At 38.2% G+C, this 23,272-nt stretch overlaps 1 protein-coding gene across 7 annotated transcripts in view; it reads left to right on the top strand.

Moving 5' to 3' along the window:
* kmt2ca (lysine (K)-specific methyltransferase 2Ca) overlaps positions 1 to 23,272 on the top strand; it is a 159,134-nt gene that overhangs the window by 38,580 nt on the left and 97,282 nt on the right. For all 7 annotated transcript variants that reach the window (XM_079602700.1, XM_079602699.1, XM_079602697.1 and 4 more), the window contains exons 3-5: positions 8,332 to 8,429; positions 16,872 to 17,022; positions 21,624 to 21,836. In XM_079602700.1, coding sequence (XP_079458826.1) covers positions 8,332 to 8,429; positions 16,872 to 17,022; positions 21,624 to 21,836 — 462 coding nt within the window. The remainder of the gene's footprint in view (positions 1 to 8,331; positions 8,430 to 16,871; positions 17,023 to 21,623; positions 21,837 to 23,272) is intronic.

Raw genomic sequence — 23,272 nt, 5'->3', positions numbered from 1 at the left:
CCCTGCTTGTGTAGAAATGTATGTAGAAACTAAGCAAAGTCAACTAGTGTCATTTGACTGAGAAATATGTAAACACAACAACTGTGTGTATAATATATATTTAGACTTAATAGCTGGACTTGCAGTTGGATGCTTGATTGTGAAGATATGTCTGTGACTCATTGGTTTACCACTAAGAGCTTGTCTGACCACCACAGTCTGTTCACTGGCATGTTTAAGTGGTTCTTTGCCAGAATGTCAAACGTAAGGCTATTCTGAATGTTATATTTGTGTTTTGATGTATCACATAAAACGATTAATATACATAAAAATGGAAGTTGATTGGTTGATTTGAGTTGCTGTTGAAATTATAGATTAAATGCCTGGCTTCCTGTATTTAAAAAAAAAATTTGCCAGGCATTTTTCATGATTGAAAATTAAGAATACTGTTGATTTACTTTGTTAGGCATGTTTTCCATAATATTGCAGCTTTTTTTTTTGTGTGGAACTGACTTCTGTTATTATGACAATGTCTCCAGTGATATTAAATCCAGTTTATAGCTTGATATGATTGTAGATCCTGTCAAGGTTTTTAAAAGCTTTTGACATCTAAGATTTGATGTTGGATTTGTTCTTGTCTTTCAATTAAAAACGCTTGCCTCGGACTTATTTCTAATTCAGGTCCAGACAGAGTCGGCAGACTTCTTTTGCACTTTTTGCGCTGATTTGGATGAAAACTGTAGGACATTCTGTGGATTGTTTTAAAAATTATACAAAGTGTTCAAAATATTTGATAAACAACTACTGTATACACAGATGTGTAGAAGTTGTGAATGATGGGTGTTTCAATTCTGGGGGATTCTTCTGGGGATTTCTCTGGGCACAGATTCTGTGTGGGCCGACTTAAGCCCCTTTCACACAGAGATTCCGGAAAATACACGGATAAAGTGACCCGGGATTTGACCCGGGTTCGTTTGAAAATGGTTCATTCACACTGCCAGTGATTTGCCGGAATCAGAGAGCGCGTTCACACACAACCCGGGTATGTCCCGGATAGACGCGTGACGTTATGATGTGACGTATAAGGTACGCGTCGAAAAGCGGAAGTGTTTGCATTTTTTTTCGGATTCGGTCGTACACTAACGCATCACGCACCGTTCCACAAAGCTGGCGAACGATCTCAGCTTCGGCGCGGATTGCAAGGAGCTCTCGGGTCTCTGCTTCAGTCCAGTTTGCAGACATCTTTTCGTTCTTTCTCGTATCGATGACGAACACAAACTTTCTTCTAACAGAGTAACAGAGTCGCACGATCATTGCGAAGGCTCGTGTATCATCACTACGACACACCCCTTACGGCATTTGTCCTGGCTTTTGTTCACACAGCGCGCGTTCCGGGTCTGAACACGGCAATGTTACTAGGTCCCCAACCCGGCATCGATCCCGGCATTAAACCCGGGTCGTGTTTGCGTTCACACAGAAGGAGTTCCGGCAATTTGCCGGCAATTTGCCGGGTTCAAAGTGCTGTGTGAATGGGGCTTTATAGTGACTTTAGCCTGTTGCTGACATCACTTCCTGCATGTTTACCCGGGTGTTGACTGTTATACCGGGAATGTAAGGATTAGGAATTGTTTTGTTTTTTTTTCCTCCAAGCTTTTAACACGGTTATTTCAAAACATTTTCAAACTAGCACCAAACATCTTGCAGGTTTTTGTTACCCTCTCAGACTCCTCAGGAATCTTTTTTTTTAATTCTAGACACTCAAGTCAGTAAGTATGAACTGTGTAAGCATGAGTGCTGGGTGAGGAAATGGTTAAAGTGTCAGTGGAGAGAGAGTAGCGCTGTTATGAAGGGGGTGTGCCGCGTTTCAGCCAGTCAGTCCGGCCCGGGTTTTAGGCTCCGCCTTTCTAAGCTGGAACTACTTGCACTGTAAGCTTTTTTTCCCCTCTCTGCTTCCCTTTTGCTCTCTCTTTCTGGCACTCTCTCACTCTTTCTCGTACACTCTCTCGTGCTTTCTCCTGCTGTCTACCAGTGTGCCGTGACTGTGGTCAGGAGTTGTTGGGGGAAGGAAAATCGAAATTGATGATCACAACATTTTGACTTTCATTTAAAATACAATACACAATGTAGCCTACATGTTGTTGCATTACATTTGTGTATTATTGATATCTGAATCATAGAGTGGGGTCCAAAAGTCTGAACTAATAGACTGAACACTTCTGTTTTGCAGTTTTCTAGCTTAATATTTATTGTTTATTATTATCAGCATAATTTGAGCGTAAAGTTTATTTGAAAAAATTATATTGAATACTTTCCTAGTAGTTGGAAACGTGTGTGTGTGTGTGTGTGTGCTTCTGTGGTATCAACGTAATCTGACCTTTTGTTCAAAGGAGTTCACATGGTCAATGGTCAAATTTGCTTACCTTTGACTGGTGACCTAGAAATGCTAAAGTACTTCTTTATTTTATGTCAGTAAAACTGTTCACAGTTTTAACTTTAAATTAAATAATACAAAATAAATATTTTTTTGATCCCCAGTATACACAGGTTTCTGTGCAACGTCATCGCATAGATGCGCGCGCACCTAAGAGGCAGAAAGCTACACTCTTTACGGCTATATCTAGCAGAAGCAGAGATGACGCGGAGCTGTTGTGCTGTAAACTAGCCTAAATGCATAGGGTATGTCAGGTTTTTATGATTCGCAAACTTAGTTGGACAATTTCATACTAGTCAACTAATTAAAGTTTTACATAATGTTATATTAATATGCAAATGAAACACAAGCAAACAGATCCAACTCTGAAATTGCAGTTTATTATTGAGTCAACAAGAATTTACAAACAATGCGAAATCTACGTAAATTACAATGTTCTTTTACAGAACTCGGCATAACATATAGCAGTCTTGCTTCTTGGATGCGCGTGCATCCGGTATTGTTTGTATACAAGAAACCTGTGTATACACTACTGTTGACATTTTTTGGCGATATTTTTTGTCAATATTTTACTTATTAACTTTAACTATTATTACTACATTAATACTTTTATTCTGCAAGGGCAGTTAAATTGAACAAACATGACAGTAAAGAAATGTATAATCATGTTTCTTAAGCTTTTCAAATCAGCATATTAGAATGTTATGAAGTATCATGAGACCCTGAAGACTGGAGCAATGCTGCTTAAAATTCAGCTTGGAATCACAGGAATACATTACATTTTAAAATATATTATATAGAAAATAATTATTTCAAAGTGTAATATTATTTCACAATAAATAGCCTAACTGTTTGAGCATAATGGACTTCTTTCAAAAGCTTAAAAATATATATATATATAGATCCCAAACCTTTGACCTGATTTTATTAACTTTCACTTCAGTGATTTATGTGCGTTTAGCCAATAAGAAAGGTTTTATGTTTGGACATAGTGTACTCAAACTGTATTCCTTTCAATTCCTGACAATCTGTTTTTGGGTCCCTCGTTTTATATATTCCCAGACGAGTGCAGAGCTCTATAAATGCCCTGAGCACAATCCCTCTGGGAGAGTCCTGACCCTCTGTGCACCTCAGCACTGCTTAACGGCTGTTTATTTATCTTCAGGTTACTCATTACCCCAAATCCCATCACTTGTTTACCTTGTTACCCCCGATGGTAAAGTACACGTACAATCCATTTAGCATGACCCTGCTCTCAAATCTCCAATGGCCTTCATTTTATGTAAGCTATTATGCAGATCTTTCTTAATGTGAATGATGTTAACTTCTTATTCTTGCTTTGATTTCATGAGGGCTGATTATTTTATTAAAAGACATATGTAAAGGAAAAAGAGATCAGACCCTTTGATAGTTTTAAATGTACTCCGCAGCAAAGGGTACGTGATCTTTTGCATTCACTTGCCCTACGCTGGTTACACAATACACTGCGTATGTCCTAGGGATGTGTAACATGCAAAGTAATATTAGTTAGCCTAGAGCTAAAATAAAACATATATTTTAGATGGATTTGCAAGTATTGCAGCTTTGCTATAAATTTCTCACTGTGGAGCTGGAGTTCACACATCTGTAGAAGTTTGCCATCAATTTATTTTAAAGGTTAAAACACTGGTGGCGGTACCAAAAGCAGATCTTCTATAAATTAAAATTGATTAGGGTCACCGTGATTTTGCCAAGTAAGACATGTTCCTGGATCAACATATTTTGTTGATTCTGGAACAACATTCTTGTCTGAAAATGTAGTCCTAACCCTATCCCTACCCATAAACCTAGTCGTACCAATAACTTGTATCTAAAATCAAAGGGAAATGGTGAATAACACTGATGTAGAAGCACCTGGTTGTAAGCCTACACTTGACATAAATTGTAAATGTGTCCCTCAAATCTGATTGGTTGATTGCAATGTTGTTCCAGGATCAACAAAGATGTTGACCCAGGAACATGTTGTACTTGGTGAAATCACGTTCACTGTCTGGCTAGCAGAAAAAAAAACATTATTCACACAGAAAATGTCAGTTCGAATGCGGAAATATGCGTTGACTGTAATCAGACTTTGTAATCCACTCTTAGGTTTGTTCTGCGTCATCTTGTAATATGCACATTTCTATTGGGCTTTACGTAGGCTACGTAACATAATTAATATTTTAAAATATAGCCTACTCTTAAAATATACTTTTTTTTTGCATCAAAACCTAACGTCCACTGGTTAACCAGCATTTCGTTCTGGTGTTAAAGGCTAAATGGCATTAGGGAAGTTGGCTAGCCTTCAGTTGTTGTGTCGCTGGGCAAGATATCTCATGTAATGCGAATCTTTTGAGAGACACATTATAGAGGAGGGGGTTGTTGACCTGGATTAAACCTGTCTTAAGCACAGCACAATAGCCTGCATTTTCAATGATGTAGGTCATTGATCAGAGCGCTGGGCGCCAGGCTAGCAGGCAGCAGCAGTATCTGTCTCAATCCAGAAACCTTAGCCTGGAAATGTGATGCCTATTATTCTACCCATGCTGCATTGTGCTTGGCGAGATCAGTAGTTTGCAAGTCCCAGTTTATTTGGGTTTCATCCAGTGTTTTAAGATCTTTGGACCTGTTGTTTTTTTTATATACATAGCTGTAGTAAACTCGTTTCGCATATGTTTTTAGACGGCCACATTCAATGTAAAGTTTGTTGATTTGTCTTCTATGTTGAAAGTTGTATTTGTAAGAAGCTTTAGGTCTGTAGATCTTAGTGCTCTGAGAATCACAGGATCATTTAAGGAAGTTTTCCAGATGCTAACCAGCGCATGTTTGCCCTTGCATGAACTTTAAATTATCCACACAAAAAAACTCAAACACATTTGAAAGGTCTTTTTTATTTTTAACATATAATTGTAAATTTGAAAGACGTTTACATGGACCCTAATAATTCAAATATAATTGGACTAGTTGCACAGTCCGAATAAAAAGTCACATTTAACCACGTCAATCTAAATTAATTTGCCAAATAATCGAATTAAAATGTATAAGGGGTGGTATAAACCTTTTCTAATCTGATCGAGAGGACATGTAAACACTTGATCGGATTGAAACCCAAAACTGGAAAGTACTGTGCATGTGCAATGATGTAGAACAGTGTGAGCTTGTGCTAAAATGTAGTGATTGACAGCTTCACTGATTATAAAGGCAGAGTTTTTCTTGCTTACTTTCTGTATATAATGCATTCACAATTTAACAAAAATAATATTGTTTAAAATTTTTCAGGTCCAAAGTTTGCATTTAAATGTGGTAGTGAATCCACTAAATTATAATGCTCTGTGTGAGTCACTGATGAAATTGCAATGATTGACATAGTTATAGCCATAGCAACATTTGGGCATCTTATGACTAAACAAGAGACATGGATGCAACCGTTTAACCCATTTATTGTTCACTTTTTGGTTTCACCCATTTGGTGTTCATTCAAGGGCAGTTGTGACCTAATGGTTCGAGAGTCGGACTTGTAACCCGAAAGTCACACTCTCATTACCCACAACTGAGGTGCACCCACCCACAATCGCTCCCAGGGCGGTGCAGCAAACATGGCTGCCCAGTGTTCTAGCTGTATGTTCATAGTGTGTGTGTTCACTACTCACTGCTGTGTGTGTGACCGTGCACTTGGATGGGTGAAATGTAGAGTACAAATTCCGAGTATGGGACACACATTACATCATTATTTTTTCGTCACTCGTATTACCGAAGTAATACTAGTGACGAAATATGTATGACAATTTAGCTACTTTTTCACTGGCCACAATTTTGACATTGATACCATGGGGGACATTGATCTCAACGGTTTACCTTCACTTGCGTACATACTCACCAAGACTGTCATTTTGACATTATTTTGTGTATATTTGACTTTACGTGCAATAAGCAATGAAACAATCTCTATTTAGTACTAAGAGACGGCTTTGCGTGTGAGCACAAAATCTGTGGCAATAAGAAAAAATTATGCACAATCCCTCGCCAAATTTCAAGCCCTGTAACACCAACAATATTCATCCTGAGCAAATTAAACTAGTGAGTGAGAGGAAAAAGCGCAGCTGGTATTGTGCTTTGCAGGAAATTAGTAGACTATTTGAAGAGAGTTTCAGATATTTCTATTTCTGTATCGAAAAATCTATATATTGTTTTACAACACTACATTGCACTTAGTTTAATTTTTCAGATGCTTTCAGACTACAATTGAAAAATGTATATATTATATATAAAAATCAAACCGCCAAAGTGGTTTGTAGGAGTGGCTGCGTTACACGCCACTGCTTAAATCCAACCGTATTTGGCGGGTTGGTGGGTTCATGACAAACCCTGATAATCACTACCCTGGAAATCCAGAGTTCTCGCGAGAGCACAAGTTGAATTTGCTCAGCGAGTTACTCTGGTGTCGAGTAATGATGCTCATTAAATATGTCCTTGTATCTAAGCTGCACCTATCACATCGGGTTTTCTGATATAGGCGAGCCAGAGGTGAGATGACGACAGCGCTGCGACGTCGAAGTCATTAGTAAACATTGCAAGATGGCTATGGATGAACACCAGTTGTTTGAAACAGCTTTGGGCGCTACAATGGAAGATTTAGACTTGCCTTTTTCTCTAAAAGAGGAACCAAAGACGGCGCTCGAATCGTTCCTTTCCGTCGCTCTGGATACGTCACCATGTGTATTGTTGTGATTGGTCGTAGTGTTAGCCAGTTGCGTGCAGGGAGATTTTCAAATGCATGGTTGGTGCCGCCCCTCGAGCTGGCCGATTTTCATTAGTCGAGCCTCGACGCCAGACCATTAATCTTTAAGATTAAGGTCTGGATTTCCAGGCTAGATAATCACAAAATATCTAGTGAAATAATTGACAGTTATGTTTTTTTTTGTCATAATTGTGCAGCCCTAACTGCACCCCTTCATGAAGTGCAATGGGTATAGGAAGTAGTCAATTCAAGGAACTCATTTTAAAGTGTGTTTATAATATGATTCTCATAAACAGACACGGTGACAACAAGAGTGTCATGATGACAGTAACATGGCTCTGGTGTGTAAAACTCTCAAGTGCTGTTATTTTCATCTGGAAATCCAAATCTATTTATATTGGAATATTTGTTATAGTATACAAAACATGATCGCAGTTTCTGCTATGTATTCCATTAAACATGAAGTGAATTTGACATCTACTGTAAAAAGTAGGCAGCACACACTGAACAGACTTTTTATACACTTTACAGTTTACAGCTTCTCAAAGAGCTTGTATGTTTAGTGTGCTGTGTAGAGTTTTTTGTTTTTGCTCACCTCTTGATCGTGTCTGTTGTAGGGAACTAGATTTTGTAACCATAGTGACGAGCAGCCGAGCACTTGCTGCAGGCCACACTGAGCCTCCATTGGCTGTTACACGCGTGTTGACATGTTGGTTGCGGGTGGGGGAAGGGTGGAGACTCACACACTGACCCACACTGTCATGAAGATCTCTAGCCCATATATCAGCACTCGTCTCATCCTGCGAGTAAAATAGTTTTCGTAGCACCCATAACCCAGTGCCAAGCAGCCTCTTGACTTTTTGAAATAGAAGAGTTTGTGTGAAAATGATGTAATTGAAAAAGGAAACGCTGCTCAAACTCACTGCCAAATGCTGCACGTTCACATAACAAACATACAAATGAAGACTTGCCATGTCTGCCATGCTTTTGGTTTCTGACCTGCCGCACCATGATATAAAAAACAGTTCAGTGGTTTGTTTATGGTGGATATGGTTAAGATTAGTTAGTTAGTAGACGATAAATACTCTATTGAGTGCTTTGTGTGTGTGTTTGAAGAACATGGCCCTGCTGTTGTGGAATATTCACAATATTATTTTTATTGCAGGTTTCATAGTCGAGGTTGTGCACAGGCCGATGATGAGGACAGCATGGACGCCTCTGATGTCACACCAACTCCAGACATTGACATCACACCAGAGATGGGTGAGGATTTAAAAAAAAAAGTTTTGTATTGTTTTTTTATTATTATTATTTTAACTAAATCTATTGTTTAAGTTCACAAGCCATACAAATTAATTGACCATGCTACATTTTTCCTGATGAGATGATGTCCTCTCACATTATTCCTGGGCCATCTTTACTGTTGAGCCATGAGGGAGATAAAATGACTTGGACAAAGAAAACATAGGCAACACATTGACCTATTGTCTTCCCTGCATGACCAGTGTTGTCCAGTTTGCAAACAAATGACTCGTTCGAAAAGACTTACAAATCGGTTTTGAAATCATGAGTTATCAGTTTGTGTAAATCAAGCTTTTGTGAGACTTAAGTCATATAGTATACATATGTTGTCAAAAGTACCGACTTCGATACCAAGTCGGTACTGAAATTGTAAAAATGTGACACTACCAGCATTTCCCTCTGTAGGTCAAATTTCCCTCTGTAGCATTTTTAGCGCTGTTGAACGGATTCTTAAAAGCCTCTAAATGTCCATTGTTAACGCGTGTCTGTGATTGGCTAATCTGTGATCAACGCTTGAAAAACATGTTGTCTTTGACGCTCTTCATCGAGCACTTGCACAGATACACACGGGAGCGTTTGAAAGCGGTGTCTATCAGCGGATATATTAGGGATCTGCTGATAGACGCCTGCTTTTACGCTCCCGTGTATATCTGTGTAGTACGCGCTAGGTGAAGAGCGTCAAAGATGTCAATGTTGATCAACTCAGCCAATCACAGACATATATTTTGAATGCATCAACACAATGGCCAATCACAGACATGTTGAGCCCGTCAACACAATGGCCAATCAGAGTCGTTTAAGAATCCGTTCAACAGCGCTCAAAATGATAGAGGGAAATGCTGGTATCGTCACATTTTTATATTTCACTACTGAAGTCGGTACTTTTTGACAACTCTACAATATAGTATATACTGTAGTTAAGTAAGTGTGTGCACTGTACTTCATAAACAATGTTTTGTCTAAATTCACATGTGTGTTTTGGTGTGCGGTGGATTGTGTATAACTTAATAGATGGTCTGTCACTAATTCTCATGTCATTTAATCTCTGTTGTAGCCCTAATAATTATTAGGCACATCCCATCCCCCTCCTGCCTTTTTGCACTTTTCAGTTATATTCTGAGGTGTCCGTCAGTGATATAGCAGATGATTTACACATTTACAAAAAGCTCTTAACATCTTCGTTTCATTTAGTACTCTGGGACTTTTTATTCTTGGCACTTCAGTTGCAACTAGTGCAGTTTTTCAAACGTATTCTGGTAACCAGTAATGGCGTCTTATCTTCCGATCTTACCCACATCCTGGAAGACTGCTGTAGACTTTCATGCTGAGTTGTTATCCCACCCAAGACTAAAGGCATTATGGGTCATGATGTTTCTTTTCTGGGTGTCAGTGTGTCCAAACATGTAGTAACTACACTTAGGGTGTATTCACACCAGGAAAGTCCGATAGTTCACTTGCTTTGGTCCGGACCAAATAATTTTTTTACATTATATGAACTCGCTCGTATTCATGCAAATGCTTTTAAAGCATTTATGCGTGATTAGACTAAAGAGAAACCGCTCTGTATGTGAATGTCCTGATGCGCACACACTCACTCATTCATTCATTCCATTCCAATGATGCACACACGACGCGCAGAAAGACGCGCAACAGTATCGTGTGGCCAGACAGCGCGCCGGAATGGAATTCTCTTTCGCACTTGAACGAACCATATTGATATTGAGTCAAGTCAAGTCAAGTCAAGAATATTTGTATAGCGCTTTTCACAATACAGATTGTATCAAAGCAGCTTCACAGTATTAAATTAAAATAATAATAAAACCATCCATGTTTGGTAATGCTAATCAATAGTAATATTGATTGATTCATTAAATTGAATATCCCCAACTGAGCAAGCCAAAGGCAACAGTGGCAAGGAAACGAAAAACTCCATCAGGTGACCCAATGGTGACCTAAAACTCCATCAGGTGACCTAATGGAGAAAAAAAAAACTTGGGAGAACCCAGGCTCAGTCGGGGGCCAGTTCTCCTCTGGCGGTTATGAACTAGAGGCCGGATTTAACTGTAAGATTAAAACATTTATATGAATGCCTGGTTAAAGAGATGCGTCTTTAATCTAGTTTTGAACTGGGAGAGCGAGTCTGAGCAACGAACAGTATCAGGAAGGCTATTCCAGAGTTTTGGAGCTAAATGTGAGAATGCTCTCCCTCCTTGAATTTAGCGATCTTAAAGAGCGCGATGGATTATAGGGCGATAGAAGGTCCGTTAAATAAACTGGAGCTAAGCCGTTTAGGGCTTTATAAGTCAGTAACAATACCTTATAATTAATACGGAACTTTATAGGTAACCAGTGTATATTGGGCCGATATTGGGTCGGTTCATGTTCACATCGTAAACGAACCGTACCAGAGTTCGTTTGGAACCGTACCGAGACCACCTCTTCAGCTGGGTCTCGGTTCGGTTGTTTGGTCCGCACCCGAGTTCGATTGCTGTATTCACACCTGCCCAAAAGGTCCGCACCAAGGGGGGAAACAAACTAGAGTTCGATTCAATCGAACCAAACAAGGCAGGTGTGAATACACCCTTAGTCTTGCACGCTGGACTTTTAACTATTGGCATAAAGTCTGGTCCACTGACTGACATGTAAATTGCCCAATCACAGTTCTGTTTTTTTTAATCAAGTTTCTTTTTTTCTTTTTTTTACGTTTTGGACATTTATTTGATGGGTTTATGGGCTTCAGATTGGATCTTGCCATTTGGAGAAAGCTCTTGTCAGTTTTATGTGCAATGTGCTTTAGGCAGTCTGTGAATGACATGTTTGTGTTTTCTGAGGCTGCTGTTTTTTGCAGTATCTATCATCTTGATTGTTTCTTGATTTTGTTCACTTCAATAATTTGTGACTTCACATTAGTGTTTCCTCCTCTAATATGAGGGTGGTCTTAACCCTTATCAACCCCAGACTCTATCATGATTCATGGCAGCTTTTTTTCTACGAAACCTTGAGAACATTCATTTCCTGCCAGTCATTACACTGCAAGTGTCTCTGTTCTGGGCCGTTGGATTTTCTGAGGGAGATTGGGTGAACATGGTTGAATAGAAATATATTTGCAGGCTTGTTTTGATTCAACTCTAGAGATGTAGTTTTGTGTCTAGACGGTAACAGCAGCACTAAAATAAAGATGCTGCTTACGCTTCAGTGACACAGCGGCTGCAAGATATTTATTTTCTCCATTTATCAGCCCTAAAGTTCTTTAATGACGACAGAAAATAACTTCTGGCTCACAACATCCCCAAAACAGTCCAAAGGGGATAAAACAAAGTTGGAATAGGCTAGCCCTCAGTCTCTCATGCCAAAAGTGTTCTTCACATTCTTCTTACTAAATGTATTTTCTTTCTTTTTTCTCCTAATTCCAAAGCCTGAAGTTTTCTAAAGTAATCTTCTGGTATATTATACCTGGCTTCTTTCAGCATTTCCCAGAGTAGTTCTTTAGATATAGGCTGTCTTTTATTTATTTGTCTGTCCAGGTGATCCCATACTGCTTCTATAATATTTTGGTCTGGACTCTGTGGAGGCTGTCAGTAGGAGCTTTTGCACCGGGTAGTTTCAGGAGCTAGCCACCAGGGTGGTTCCCCGAGAACTAATGGTTCCCCTAGGAACGTTTTCTTGGTTGCATTCACACTGCCAGTAGGAATTCTGAAGTGATGTAACCCGCACTTGTTGTTGTGACATTTATTTTGACGGCGCTGAGAACGCCAGCACACAGTTCTCGCATTCTCCAGGCCATTTTATGATCTGTCTAACAGTCCTGTCTAATACGTTATTAGATAGAACTGTTATACATAAAGATATCCTCAGCGTAAAGGTTATGAGGCCCATTTATTACTGTTTTATGTGTTCGTAGTGTTAGTTTCTGGAGTAAATATATAGGCTATAATCTGCGTTTACATAGCCTTCTTTTAAATGGCTGGTGCCAGTGTTTCTCATGCTTTCGGCCAATCAGCGTACACTAACATCGCGGATAGTTCCTATAGTGCTGGGTTAGACCCTTCTCTGAAGTAGAAGCAAAATTACTTCCTCCAAAAAGAGTTCCTAGAACTAAAATCGTCCCTAGTTCCTGCGGTGCGAACACGCCAAAATCCAGGTACTTCTGCCAATAGTTCTAGGAACTATGAAAAGGTTCCTCTGCGAAAAAGCGAAAGCCCCTAGTGTTTAATCATCTGTGATCAGCTGTTTGTCTCTCCAAATATGATTTCACTGCATTAGCAGTGTTCTTGGGATTGTTATCATGCTGAAAAAATAAAACCATTCCCAAACAGGTGCTTTCTAAAAGGAATGGCATGATGAATTAAAATATGTCTGTACTTTTCAGCATTCATGATCCCATCAATTCGGACAATATCGCTAACACTACTGGCAGAAATACAGCCCCAAACCAGGACAGACCCTCCACCATGTTTCACTGAAGTCTGCATGCAGTCATTCTTCCATCTCTCTCCAACTCTTCTTTTCACATATTGTCGACGATTGAAAAATTTCAAACTTTGATTCTTCACTCCGTAATACTCCTTTTCAATGATCTTCATTCCGATCCTTGTGCGTTTTAGCATATCTAAGCATATAATAGCTAAGCCCCCGTTTCCTGGCTGCTATCCTTCCATAAAGACCATTCCTGATCAAGCTTCTTCGGACTATAGAAGGGTGAAGCTGCCAGATACTGAGCCAGGTCCTTGTTGGACTTCTTCCGGTCTCTCAAAGAAGAAGCACTGAGAAACTTCACATCAGATTTTGAAAGTTTTCTTGGCCTTCCAGTTCTTTTTTGTCCTTGACCTCTCCTGGTTCTTCAAAAGTTTTTATAACAGCTTGAATACCACATCTTGAGTATCCAGTTTGTTTGCTGATTTCCTTTCGAAAGTGGCCTTGCTGATGCAAAATTTTGATTGTCTGAAAAATTCATGATCTTTGGCACATTGAATGGAATGAATGGAAAGTTTCTCTTATTAGCAAGCTTCCAATTAATTAAACTCATACTACATGTAGAGGTCTACCGATTGATCGGAACAATCGGTTATCGGCAAATCCAAGCTGATAATTTTTCCAGGTTGCGTCCGTTTCTGGAGTGGCTGAGAACTGAAGGGTCCGCTGTCATTACATCGCATGAGAGCGTCCTCTATAAGCGAAATAAAAACTATCACTGACATAGCCGCATTGTGGTGTTTGTTTTGACATGTGAGAGCGGGACACTTCAGATACGGATTAAAAATGGTATGCAGTACATCACCGTACATGTTTTCACAACACTATAAAGTAATTAATTTGTTGACTAGACTCTGAATTAGTTGAGAATAGCAGTGTGTTTGCTGTCGAGCCTGAGGACGTTAACATTAGTTAACTCAAGCGGTTAAAACAACGTGACAAAAACACACGCAGGCCCAACCCAAATGTTTAATGTCATGATTGTTATCGTCTCTTTGCATTAGTTTACTGTACAGGTATATCCAGCTGGTTGATTTTATGCATTTGTTATGCAGCAAAGTTTATTATTTAAATCTAGTGACAAATTGATATGTTCACGCAGCTGACAGAAACATATCAACAAATCCGAACCGCATCCAATTTCAGTTTTGTTATTGTCACTGTAATACATATTTTGTTATTTTCATTAGATAACATCAAGTGGTCTAAAATAGAAGCAAATAAAGTGTGGGAGTATACATACCTAGTTATCATTATCGGTAAAAACCACTGTTGCTAGCTTTGGTAATAACTAAGCAATTATTTAATTACTAGTAGCTAATTTAAAAAGTGAAAAACGTTGATCAAATACGTACATTACACACAAACTTATTTCAGACGCCATCTTTATTTTTTAGCTTAAGTGTCACAGAGTGGAAAGCCCAGGGTTGTTGGATATCAAACGCAGCGATGGATATATCTATGCTGCCTTCAAAAATCGATCAGATAAAGACATCTCAGTCGATAGGAAGTGAAGCTAACATTGGATTCGGACATGCTTTGCTGCCTTTTTTAGTTTTCAGCCCCGGTGTAATAGACCTTTTTCAAAGCAGTCATTTTGAAATATCAGGACAAATACAGGTGTTAGCAATGGCATTAATTAGGGTTCAGAGAGCCCGTTTCCTGCTATTGCTCAAGTCAAGTTTAAGGGTAATGATATGTGGTCATTAAACCATTGCTAAATTTTGAATTACAACTTCAATTTCTACTATAAATCTTGTTCATGGTTTTACTCGTGTTTGATCTCAACAGTAATAAATTAACCGGAGAAGACCAGTTACTACTAATGATAGTTCGAAGGTGTTTTCCAGCTGGAGCAAACTTTTCTGGAATATTCGCTGTGTTAAACCGTTTCGAACTCCCCAGAATCAAACTCCAAGCGAACTTCGTTTTGGTCTGATTTTATTCAAAATGACGTCATACCAGTCCGTTCTTCTTTTTACCCTAAAATGTTTTTAAAAATACAGCTGTGTATTTGTATTTTGTGTATTTGCACAGTAAATGTCTCACAAACTTCCGTCATGAGCTACATCTGTGTTTTAGGTTGTAAATGTGGGAAATACTCTATTATAAGTTAGTCATTCTTCATGTCACACTGATACGTTTTCATCTTCTTCAGTATCAAACTCTGGTGCACACCTTTTTTTCTTCTTCTGTTCTTATGTCTACTGACATGAATGCTCTTTTGAACAACGGAAAAACAATGTTCTGCCTTTTCAAACACCATTTTTACAAGTGCTGTGTGGGCAAGTCTGCCATGAGATGAGCCATTTTCCTCCCTTTAAAGGTTAATCTAAAGGTCATGGCTCCCATTGTAGCGGCTTTTTGTGATGCATCGTATTTGTGAAATTGTTTTTTGCATTGTTCTCCAGAGGAACAAAGTGTCAATATCCATGAGCAAATTTGAGGCAGTAAGGTTTGTCTGTTTTTGATAGAAATTATCAAATTGATCTAAATTAACGGCAGACATTTCTAGACATTTATAATGTTACGAAAGTTTTTTGTTTAAAAGCTGTTCTTTTGAACTTTTGTGTTCAGAATCATAAAAATATAAAGCAACACAACTGTTTTCAACATCGATAGCAAGCAATAATGTTTTTTGGGCAGCAAAATCAGCATATTATAATGATTTCTGAAGGATCATTTGACACTAAAGACTGGAGTATTGGTCTTTGGATAATAAATAAAATTAGATTTTAAAATGTTACAATATAAAACAATTATTTAAATTGTAATAATATTTTGCAATTACTGCTTTGTAGCCTTGGCGAGCATAAGATACCTCTTTTAAAACCATAAAATATATAATCTTGATTGTGATATTATCCATGGAAGTTAAGATTCATGCCACAGTGCTGAGTTTTGTTGATGTCTTTTAAAAACTTTCAACTAAATAAAATAAATGGTTAACCATAAAACAAAATATCTTGTCATTTACTCATGCTCATTGAACATCCATGTAACTTTCTTCTGAGGATAAATATCTCTGAAGGCTGTACTGGTCTCTTTTTTCCATACAATTACATTAGGATTTGAAGCTTTCAAACTTTTACATTACTTTAAAACTTACACTATTAAAGTTTAAAGAAATAGCACTACTTTGATTTTGTTTTGTACAGTTATATGTTGGGTAATAAAACCAATCTATAATCCTCAAACAAACCCAGTTGATAACCTCTGTTTTTATACTTTTCCTCATCTTCCTCATGGGTCATTGTTACTGCCATCGTGCTGCTCTTCTTCTTGTCCTGCTTTTAATGTAGCATCAGCAGATGACATGTTCACAAATATGAATGTCGCTTTGCTGTAAGACAACATTCTTCACTCATACGACCGTTGCAATTAATCCAGTGGGCGTATGAAATGTTTCCAGGAAAACCAGCTTGTGTTTCTGGTTATGTAGGAACACTTGATCGATAATTATTGTTTGTATAGTTTTAAATTAGTCATTTAATAGTTTTAAATGAGTCATGGTCTGTTTGTACAACGGATTTGTATTAAATCAGGTCTTATGTCTTAGATTGTAGCTCCTTTCTATCCTTTGTACTGGGGGTTTATTTTAAACATCTTATCAAGGTGAGCCTGGGGAGTGTTAGCGCCCCATTTTCTTTTTTTAAATGAACATACAAACATGTTTGCAATATTTGTTATCAACACAAATAAACATCTGGTTATGTGTTAATTCCTGAGCTTGGAGTTTGTGGCCTGCTCATTTGACCTTGGTTACGCTAGCAAAATAAATTGTTTTAGAAACCAAACATTTTTTTGATTAATTTTAAGAAAATGTATGTATCTATTTTGATTTTATGTTGACTACCTTTTGTTGTTCAAGAAAAAGTTGGGAAAAGAGAAAGTGTATTAAAATCGTCCCTGTCCTGTTTGAATTTTTAGATATGCTTGAGCCAGATACAGATGATGATTTCCCTGAGCCACTGGATCTCAGCCCCAGAGACGAGAGGCCTCTGTCCCCGCTCTTCCAGCGTTCCGTGTCAGAAGACTCTGCTGGCTCGTCTGCCTCCACCACTAGAAAAGCCAAAACTAGGTTAGTACACACACAAGCACACACACTCGACTGACTCAAAGCTGTGTGTATGTGTGCGTTTAAAGGTTGAGCGGCAAGCTTTTATTAAGCTTTAATGTTGCCCTGAAGAGGGTGAGAGAGTTCACACAAACACAGTATACTGATGAACAATATTTGGACAGAAGAAAGTGTACAAGGGAGTTCAAGGGGGTCAATAGGGTCTTACAAAACAAGTAGCAAGTTGCGTGTGTGTTTGTGATGAATTGTATGTGACGAAGAGAAAGATGTGATGTCCAAATTGTGAAGGAATCACTTACTGAGGCAGTTCTTTTTGAAGAATCGGTTAAAATGATTGGTTAATCAGTTTGAATAGTACACAAGAGTTGTCATGGTGTGAATCATGGACTGAATCAGTCACTTACTCACTGGATGATTAAAGCCCAAAGTATACTTCGGTTTTTAGGCATACGAGGGTCCGCGAATGTAGGGGTGGGCGAAATACATTACGACATATACTACTGTGTTTAGAAGCATACTCACAAAGACAGGCATTTTGACTCACCTTTCAAGTCCCATAAGGCAGCAAAAGCAACTCACGCTGTATGAGCAGTGGCTTCATGTGCGCGTGTCTCTCAAAGTGCTCAGAAACAGTCTCTCAGACAGACACAAATACTGAAACGAGTCCTCTTTCACTGCTTATTGCGCTTGAACAATTTAAAATCACTTGTTTTTAAACCACAAGGCGTAAAAACACATTCAAACAATAAGCTTTCGTGGCGGTACAGCACGGGTACATCACATGAGTGTGACCGCGATCGAGACGATAGTCCAAAATCTTTACCGGTTGACAAATTTCTACGGGTTTATAGTGTCTGATGGTATATCGCCCAACCCCACCAGAATGGTACGTGTGCCGATCGATTTTTGCACATGCACGTTAAATTTGATTTGCACAAATCAGTTGTTAACAAAAAAATAACAAAACTAAAGAGCAACAACTACAAAATAGTTGTTTGGTGGGGAAATGAGATAGCCGCATCTTTTTTTTAAGGTAAAAGAGTAAAAAGTCATTTTAATCGGTCCGAACTTCTGGAGAAAAATAACGTGGACGAATAATCTTTCGAGAGTGCAATTTGACCGCCTGCGTTTACGCACAATATCAAATGGAGTATACTTTGAAAGGTTACGCGTTTGAATGCACACATACGCTAATGTACACGTAAAAAAACTTAGTATACTTTGGGCTTTAGTTCCCTGTTGTGTCAGACATCATAACCTGCATTTCAGTCAGCAAATGTTACTTTTTTATTTTTTAAAACATACGCAAAACAATGCTAAAAATACCAGTTTCAGGATTTTGCAAACACTGGTACGCATGGCTGCAGCTAGTGTGCTTTTTTGGCACACTCTGAGTGAAAGCGAGGGAGTGTGGGGGGAGGGGACCGCTGAAGCCCTGCTGCTGTCATTAGTAAAGGGAGGGGGTGAGAGAGTGCTCTCTTTTAGTTTCCCAATTAGCACAGATTGTGCACTTGCTAATGTGCGGCACCATTTGCAGTGTGTGAGAGGAGAGGAGACCCCCTTCAGTACTGCATGCGCATCACATCTTCTGCTGACAGCAGCTCTCATGGGCTGCACAGCTGACAGAGAGAGTAAATGAACTCTAATGAGAATGCGCTGACAATTATGACATTTCACTAAGATTTCACAACAATCACAATGTTTATGAGCAAAATGTTGTTGGCAAATACATGTAAACATACACCCAAGAGCCAAATGACAGGAAACGTGACAAATAAATCATGACTGTTTAGACTGGTTACTGTTTAACTACAGAAAAAGCAACATTTCAGGACAGTTTGGATGCAAATAGTTTTTTGTAAAAAAAGTTTGTAACAGCTTTTGCATCCAGACAAGCCATTAATTTACTGGAGAATGAGGCAGTTATGTTATTTTGTGTTGCTTAGTTTTGTTAGTAATTCACCAAACCAAAGACCAAAAATAACTTAAAATACTGTTTAAATAAATGTACTACTAGGAAAATTCTGTGTAGTTTTGTATGTAATATTGACTTTAAACAAACTATTACATGTAGCAGCAGAGTTTTGGGAAGCTCCGGGGTGTTCCTGAGTTGATGAAAAGCTAATAATTAATTAGATAACAGAAAATGTTAAATAAATAGGGCTGCTCAGTTAGCCTAATTAAAATACATTTTAAATTGCTGTATGGCTTAGTATAATTTTCAAATCACAAAAGGCTGCGATTTAGTCTGAAGAGTTGTGTTTCAGAGTGAAATGCAGCACAGTGTTCATTTACACGTGTGCAGTTCATGATGAAGTGTATCAGTGTCTTAGACGGATCAATTCTCAGTAAGTGAACAGAGACTCTCTGAGACGCTGGAACACCATATATCTTAAACTGGCAGCACATATTTATGGAAATAAATCACAACCTTTGCAATTTGACAATTGCATCAAGCCACATCATGATCGATTTTGTTAATATATCATATATATGATATATAATAGAAATATATATATATATATATATATATATATATGAAATAGAAATATATATATATATAATACATGCTCTTCCCTTAAAGGGGTCCTATTATGCCCTTTTACAAAGTCTTGATTTTGTTTTTGGGGTGTACTAAAATGTTTTCATGTTTGATTGTTCAAAAAACGCATTATTTTTCACATATTTTACATTATTACATCTCAACTCTCCCCTGTCTGGTTGAACACATCATTTTCGATGAAGCCCCTACTTCCGAAAAACGAAATTTGCTGTGATTGGTTGGCTGGCCTAGTGTGTTGTGATTGGCAGCGATTAGCGTGTGTTCAGGAAACCGCAATCTCTACTCAATGTAAATATTAACGATGGCGTCTATTTCAAACCATTTCGAGCCCGATTCAAGCATGGATTTCACAAGACGTTTCAGAGTGGTATGTTTTTTTGGTAATTTTCTTATAGATACAATGTTATCCACCATTTAATCATATTTGTCCGAAAACTATGGTAATACGAACAGTAACCGATCACAAAATCATGGATATTTTTCCTAACAGTCTGTTAGGTGAACAGGATCTTACAAAAGCAAGAGCTACAAAAGCTAAAGTAAACACTATATCAATGCTGTAATGTTGGTTAGCAGCCTAGTGGAGGCAAAGCTTTGTCATTCGTTTACACCATAGCTATCATAGCAACTACATAAAACTTATAGTTTAAACTGTTATTAGAAAACACAACTACTAATAATTAGACATACTTACAAGTTGTGATCCATAAACGACAGATTGTCCTGACAAAATGTGAATGGCTATGTCTTTCAGGAGAAGCTTTTGTGCGTACCGTATAGTCTGCATTGTACTCGGTATGTCGGCTATTCTCTGTAAAATTGCTCTCTTTATCTTCTCTAGCGCAGCTCAACCAGGCCTCGCCAAATTTTTGCGTATTCCATGAACGGGGGATATTTAAATGAGGAACATTTATGAATTCATAAAATCCAGAAAAAGTGCGTTGTAGTCCAAATGAGCCATTCGTTGTAATTCTCGAAAAGTGGATTGTGTTAAATAAAATATCTCCCTTTGGATTGGACTTTGAGCTTTGTAACCTTGCAGATCTTTTTATTCTCAAACAGCAACATTACAGACTAACTAAAGTTGAAAAGAGAAAAAGCATAATAAGACCCCTTAACAACGTGCTTAAACATGGGAAAATAAAGCACAAAGAATTCATAACATTTATATAGTGTTTTCATTATAATGTTATGTTTATGGCAGATTGGTGCTGCACATCATCATATTTTCATCTAATTTATCAAGTGATTCCAGTTCCATACATCACCGCGTGTTTTTGAAACGATGATGACAAACGATTTTAATTAAAACATATGCCTACTGTTGAAAAAATATGACGAGGAAAAATTATTAGTTATACTGTATCATCAATGTTTAAAAAAAAGAAACGATGTTCACTTTTTTTTGCCGGTCTGGAGGGCATGCTGTCCTAACTCTAACCAATCAGACCTCAGGTACAGTCCAAAATGCTGCAATAACCAATCCTCACCAATCATAACCGGCGATCATCGTTTTCATGATTGATCATCAGTGTCACATCCGAGTACTTGAGGACTTGTGCACATCCCTAGTTGTGGGTTGATTAGGAGCTCTTTTCTTTTGACTGATTTAGAGTGTGATTTCACTGTCCGAGTCATCCAAGGATGTCATATCTTCTCACGTTTCCATTACCTCGGCAGGGCACTAGGGCATGAGACATGGACTGTGATCCCCTGACTAGTCAGGTTGTTGCACAGATAGAGCAGTGAGGATTGGATGCGCAACTGCTTAATGACTTGGGGCAAAACAATCTACTTGAATGCAATCGCTTTTGGCTATGAATGGTCACTTTTCTTTGGCATACAGAATGGAATTCATAACTGCGAGTTTGCTTGTTGCATTCTCAGTATTGCACTTTGTTTATATTGCAATGTTGGCTCAGCATGTACGGCTGTATTTGTGTGTGTATTAAGGAATGTTTACTTGCATTATGTTTCTGATTGAATAGTTGAAAGTCTGAAAAAATCTTTTCTAAATGTTTTTCTCTCTCATCTCTCTCAGAGAAAAGCTCTGTGCCTTCTGCTACTGTGGAGAAAAGAGTCTCTTGGGTCAGGGTGAGTTGAAACTGTTTGGACCCACGCCTGGTTACGTCCCCTTGCACATCCGGAACCGCCGCGGCAGCTCCGAGAAGGATGACGATTACCATGACGACGACAATGATTTCGATGACAATGACAACCGCAGTCCAGGGCATCGTGGGAGCGGCCTAAAAAAGTAAGTTATAGTTGTTGTCAGGTTAAAGGTGCAATGGGTGGATGTTTGGTTCTGCTAACACGTTTTAAAAGGAAATGGAAAAAAGGAATGTAATAAAGAATTCAAAATGTACTCATTGAACTTTTCCAGGGCATCATGCCACGAATGCTCAAATTTTAAGCATGTTGTAATATATAATCACAAGAACACGTCCCTAAGCCAGTTATTGTAATTGTTAATGTAATTGAGGGAAAAAAATTTAAATCCTCATTCGTTACAGCTTACTGCATTTTTGGCTGGTGCTCATTTGCTGTGTGTGTGTGTGTGCGCGCATAAAGGGAATGGTGAATGAGAAAGTACAGTTTGTGGCAGTCTTTGTGGAGGTGGTTTGGTGCGGTTCTGAAGTGTTAGATTGACGTGGCTTTAAGCTGTGATGTGTAATGAGGTTGTGTAGAGGTGAGAGTTGAGAAGGGTTTGCAGGTTTTGTTTACTGCTGGGACTAAAAGCCCCCTGTTTAAAAAGCAATGACCCCAGTGACCACTGTAGAGCTGAAACAATTCTGGGTGCTCAGTCTCATCAGATTGTGTAAATTACTTGTTGTAATCAAACACAATGTGCCTGTAAACTATGTCAAATCTTTATAATGGTGAGGTGTGATTATTTTTATTTTTTTTACAATCTTACATTTTATTTTCACATTAATTAAGCATAATATTCTTAATACATTAATGCTCACACACAAAAAAATAGTGCTTCAAAGTAAAAGTTTGGAGATTTTTGATGTACAATAGTTAATTAGGAAACTTGAAGAAAAACATGAAAATTGTTGTTCACTCACCCTGATGTTGTTTTGACCTTTTCTTCCATCAAGCTGAAATATTTAGCACAATATCCATATAATATGTGGCTCTTTTCCATACAATGAAAGTGAATGGCTCAACAAAGTACCATAATATAGAGCCATTTAAACTTATTTTGTCATTCTTTTTTAAATACAACTGCACCAATATCCGTTCACTGTCATTGTATGGGGGGAAGCAAGTCATTTGGTTTTAGAATGACATGAGAGTAGTTAAATTTGCATTTTTTGGGTACAATTTTCCTTAAATTAGAAAAAAAATTCCTTGTTGCAGGCTTGGAAAATGGACAACATAGTTGTATTTCACATATACATTCTTAAAAGGCTCTAGCTTTGCTGGATGGAATCTGATTACTGAAGTTCTGGGTCAAACAGAACTTGTCTCTTCCATTGTGCTTTCTGATGGAGAGGAATGGAGTGCTTTGACCCAAATACTCTGGGAATTGCTAATGAATCCAACACCACAATTCAATTTGGGTCAATTAATTTGGTGCCAAAATTGCCTGATGATTAGTTACTAGATGAAGGGTTAAAGGAGAAATCCATTAGAGAGAACTCCACCAGCAGCCTTTCACAGAGCTCCACGTGACCTGTTGTT

Source organism: Phoxinus phoxinus (assembly GCF_949152265.1).
Source record: "Phoxinus phoxinus genome assembly, chromosome: 24".
Taxonomy (NCBI): domain Eukaryota; kingdom Metazoa; phylum Chordata; class Actinopteri; order Cypriniformes; family Leuciscidae; genus Phoxinus; species Phoxinus phoxinus.
The sequence above is the reverse complement of the archived record's forward strand: the minus strand, read 5'-3'. Positions and strand labels throughout refer to the sequence as shown.